This window comes from Notolepis coatsorum (genome assembly GCF_963971535.1).
Source record: "Notolepis coatsorum genome assembly, chromosome: 12".
NCBI lineage: Eukaryota > Metazoa > Chordata > Actinopteri > Aulopiformes > Paralepididae > Notolepis > Notolepis coatsorum.
Genome location: NC_140176.1, coordinates 76159615 through 76163436, shown reverse-complemented (window position 1 = coordinate 76163436; position 3822 = coordinate 76159615). Strand labels below are relative to the sequence as shown.

Sequence of the window (3822 nt, the reverse complement as noted above, 5' to 3'; positions counted from 1 at the left end):
TTCCCTCTTGTTTCATTAACTCCTCTCAAGTCATATTTATCGAGCTTTGGTTCGAGTTAGGAGGTTGTGACCTACTATAAACCGATGTAAATAATACATGGTTTAAAAACAGGTCTTTAGATTCTATGACAAAAGCAAACCCCAGTGAAGATTTTAAGATGAAACCTTTTGACACAAACTCCGCCGGCGACTATATCACAACGACGCACCTTACTGCTGTTGCGTAGTCGGTACCTAACGTACAGTATAAGAGACGTGGATGCTTTTTTGCTTTGTGCATTGCTTACAATCCTACCACAAACAGAGAGAACAAAGACAGTTTGACAAAAGGTCAATTGTGATGAAACTCGACATCACAAAAGTTCAAAGTGCTACAAGAAAAACAATGTACAATGCAAAAATGTTGCACACAATGGTCAATCTATTCTAACGCTAGGGGAGTTAGACATTGAAAAGGGGATACAAATTTAATAAAAAAAAAGATCACTGCAATCTCATTTCTATATTAATTCACCTATATGAAAAAAAATATCCAAAAACCCAAATGATGAATTAATGTGTAGTCTGATAAAGGCTATCACTGTCAGTGTTAAGAATTGACCATATGCACACGGTGGCCATTGTGCTCTTATGTCGTGCTCAGGTTGGCGACATAAGAGCAAAATGGCCGCTGTGGGAATATTGTCAATGTAGTGGTGGTGAAGATAAAAAAAAATAAAAATCCAACAATAAGTTTGATATTATTCTAACAAAACTCAAATCTTCAAGACATCCAATAAGTTTGATACCCATGAGAATGCCAATTGAGCCAAAACAAAAACCACGTGTGGAGGTGCGTGTGTACTACCGTCAGTGCTGATTATCACATACGTCTTGTCGCTTGGTGTCAGTGTCTGCACATGGAATCCTATTATGTACGAGACAGAAGTGCTAATATCGCATAAAAAATCAAATAAATTGTTACTGGCATCGTAAAGTGTCCAGAATAGCATAGGGGGTGTTTGTCTACTACGTCTGTACATACTAGCTTGAATGTATGCAAATATGAGTGTGTGTGTGTGTGTGTGTGTGTGTGTGTGTGTGTGTGTGTGTGTGTGTGTGTGTGTGTGTGTGTGTGTGTGTGTGCGTGAAGCGTGTCATGGGCAGCAGTACATACTGTGGTCACTGAAATGCGTGATGGAAGCGGGGCAGGGTGGTGGGTGTGCTCAGGTTGGATATGAAGGAGGAGGCGAGCCCATGGAGGGGGCTCTCCGCGGCCTCTGGGCCATCGGGGGGCTGGGGAGGCAGCTGGGCCTCCGACATGCTCTCCTCCGCAGGAGGGTACGGGACCCCCAGCCCCCCGCTGCCCCCTGCCTGGTTGTACGGCGGCCCGTTCAGAGGCAGGAAGTTAAAGAGCTGTGAGAAGTCCAGCAAAGAGGAGGAGGAGGCGAGCGAGTCCCCCGCAGCGGCGGCAGCAGTGGCCGCCGCCACGGACGCGGACATTTTGGACAGGGAGGCCTCCTCGCCGGCTTCCAGCAACACACCCACCTGCGGCTCCAGCTCCAGCTTGGAGAGTTGAGCGTCTTCGGCTGCAGAGGAGGAGGAGGGCATGGCGCTCTGCAGTTCCATCAGGTACGTCTCCAGTTCTCCCTTTAGATTCTGCTCTCGCTCCTGCATGGAGACGCCGTATGAGGTAAAGTTGGAGCCCAGCGGATACTTCAAAGAGAAAGGGTGCGTGGGGTTGGGGAGGGGCTCCGTGTCCAGGACGGGACCTGTGTACATGTTGAGCTGGAGCTGCCTGGGCGTCAGCATGGCCGGGAGCTCGCCCTTGATGCCGCCGGGCGCCAGGTCGCAGACGAAAGACTCCAGCGAGTCGGTCGGCTCAGTCTTTACCCTCAGCAGCTCCCGGGCGTGGCTCTTCTTCACATGGCGGGTCAGGTGGTCCTTCCTACCGAAGCGTTGGGCACAGTACTGACACAGGAAGTCCTTGCGTCCGGTGTGCACCACCATGTGGCGCCGGACATCTTTGCGGGTGTAAAACCGCCGCTCACAATGCTCGCATCGATGCTTCTTCTCTTTGGTCCCGCCAGAGGACTTGCCGGCGTGCGTCTTGAGGTGCTCCAGGAGAACGGCCGTGCTGGCGAATGGCTGTAGGCACACTTGGCAGGTGAGGTCTCCGCTGTTGGCGGCGTGGAGGGCCAGGTGACGTTTGAAGCCCAGCTTGGTGTTGTAGCTCTTGCCGCACTCCTGACAGGCGAACGCCTCCTTGTACGGGTCATGAGTGTGCAGGTGATTCTTCAAGTGATCCTTGCGATGGAACATTTTCTCACAGTATGAACACTTGTGGGTTTTTTCCGGCGAATGCGTTGCCATATGCCTTGAAAGACAAGAACATTCTATGAGCACTCAGAGGGTTTCAGCATTTTCATTTAAGGGCATACTATTCACACACAATCTGAAAGCTAGAAAAGCAATGACAGTAATGAGGTAAATCATCTTACTTAAAGGTGCTATAGATAAAATATTTATGTAGAGTAACCATTAAAAAAAAAGTCATTTAAAATGAAAACATCCACAGAGCTTTCTCAAAGGTGCAGAATAAACGTATTGCTTTCCCCCCCCAAAATATGATTGATTAATAAATTGATAATTTAAAAAAAGAATTGGCGGGTCCAAAATGAATGTTGTTATTTACATGCATGTATCCCCCTCCCTACTTCCCATTTCCTCACATGGAATGCACCTGATTGGATAAATGGCATGATGGTGCTCTAGTGTGACATATAGTGGCTGAATGTTATCTATAGCACCTTTAAGAGCGCTACATGACAATAAAGCGGTGTTGTGCGGAGCAACATGCTGCCTACAGCCTGCTATAGCTGCAGATATGTGTCATACCCTACCGTAGCAGCTTGTATTTGGAGACGAAGGCCTTGGTGCAGTCGGGGTGGGAGCAGCGGTAGGGTCTCTCTCCCGTGTGCGAGTACGAGTGCACCTTGAGCTTCTCCACGCTGTTGAAGGCCTTCTGGCACACCTGGCAGGGGAAGTTCTTCTTGGGCTTCCCCTCTGCCCTCCGGCGCCTCCCTGTGGCCGGCGCGAGCCTGCCGGCTTTCTCCGGGACGTGGTCACGGTGGCCCTGGGTTCCCGTGGCCATGGCACCCCTAGGGCAGACCAGCTACATGGACAGGGGCGCGGCGCCCAGCTAGTACTGATGCGAGTGCTCTATCCAGTTTTATGTGCTCAACACGGCCAGGACGCTGGGGCCTTAGAGAGAGAGAGAGAGAGATAAAGAATTAAAAGGTTACACTATATAGGTACACATTTATACATTTTCCTATTACACAATCTGCATGAATTAAGCATATCTAATTTTTTGTTTTGGTTTAAGAATCAGTGTCGAACGATTGAATGTAAAAGGAAAGCGTCACATTCAATCAATCACACACACACACACACACACACACACACACACACACACACACACACACACACCGCTCTACCTCCTGAGTCACTGCTGCCTCAAACATCTCAGATCATCCAGGATGTTATGATGAACATAAGAGTTTCACTTGACCCACTGTATGTGTTTTCCCAGTAAGCACAGATGATTTACTCAAGCTAGTGAAATAGAGCTACTGTACTTAATTTCTATTGACGTATAATTGTGTTTTACTATGTGTATTTTCTTACTTGTGGGTTTTGAGTGATAAAATAATTTCCCATTATGGGATTAATAAAGTAGCTAGCTACTACTAATAGGCCTATACTACTATGACCACTACGACCCAATTCAGCATCTGCACAAAGGTTCATTTCAATTTCACTGAAGTAAGAACACATTAA

At 47.9% G+C, this 3822-nt stretch overlaps 1 protein-coding gene across 1 annotated transcript; it reads right to left on the bottom strand.

Moving 5' to 3' along the window:
* Window positions 1–1161: 1161 nt before the first annotated feature.
* Window positions 1162–3133, bottom strand: plag1 (pleiomorphic adenoma gene 1; the record flags this gene model as incomplete). Its single annotated transcript, XM_084326643.1, has 2 exons — window positions 1162–2356; window positions 2883–3133. 2 exons carry the CDS (start codon window positions 3131–3133, stop codon window positions 1162–1164), a joined length of 1446 nt encoding a protein of 481 aa, XP_084182769.1.
* Window positions 3134–3822: the final 689 nt, after the last annotated feature.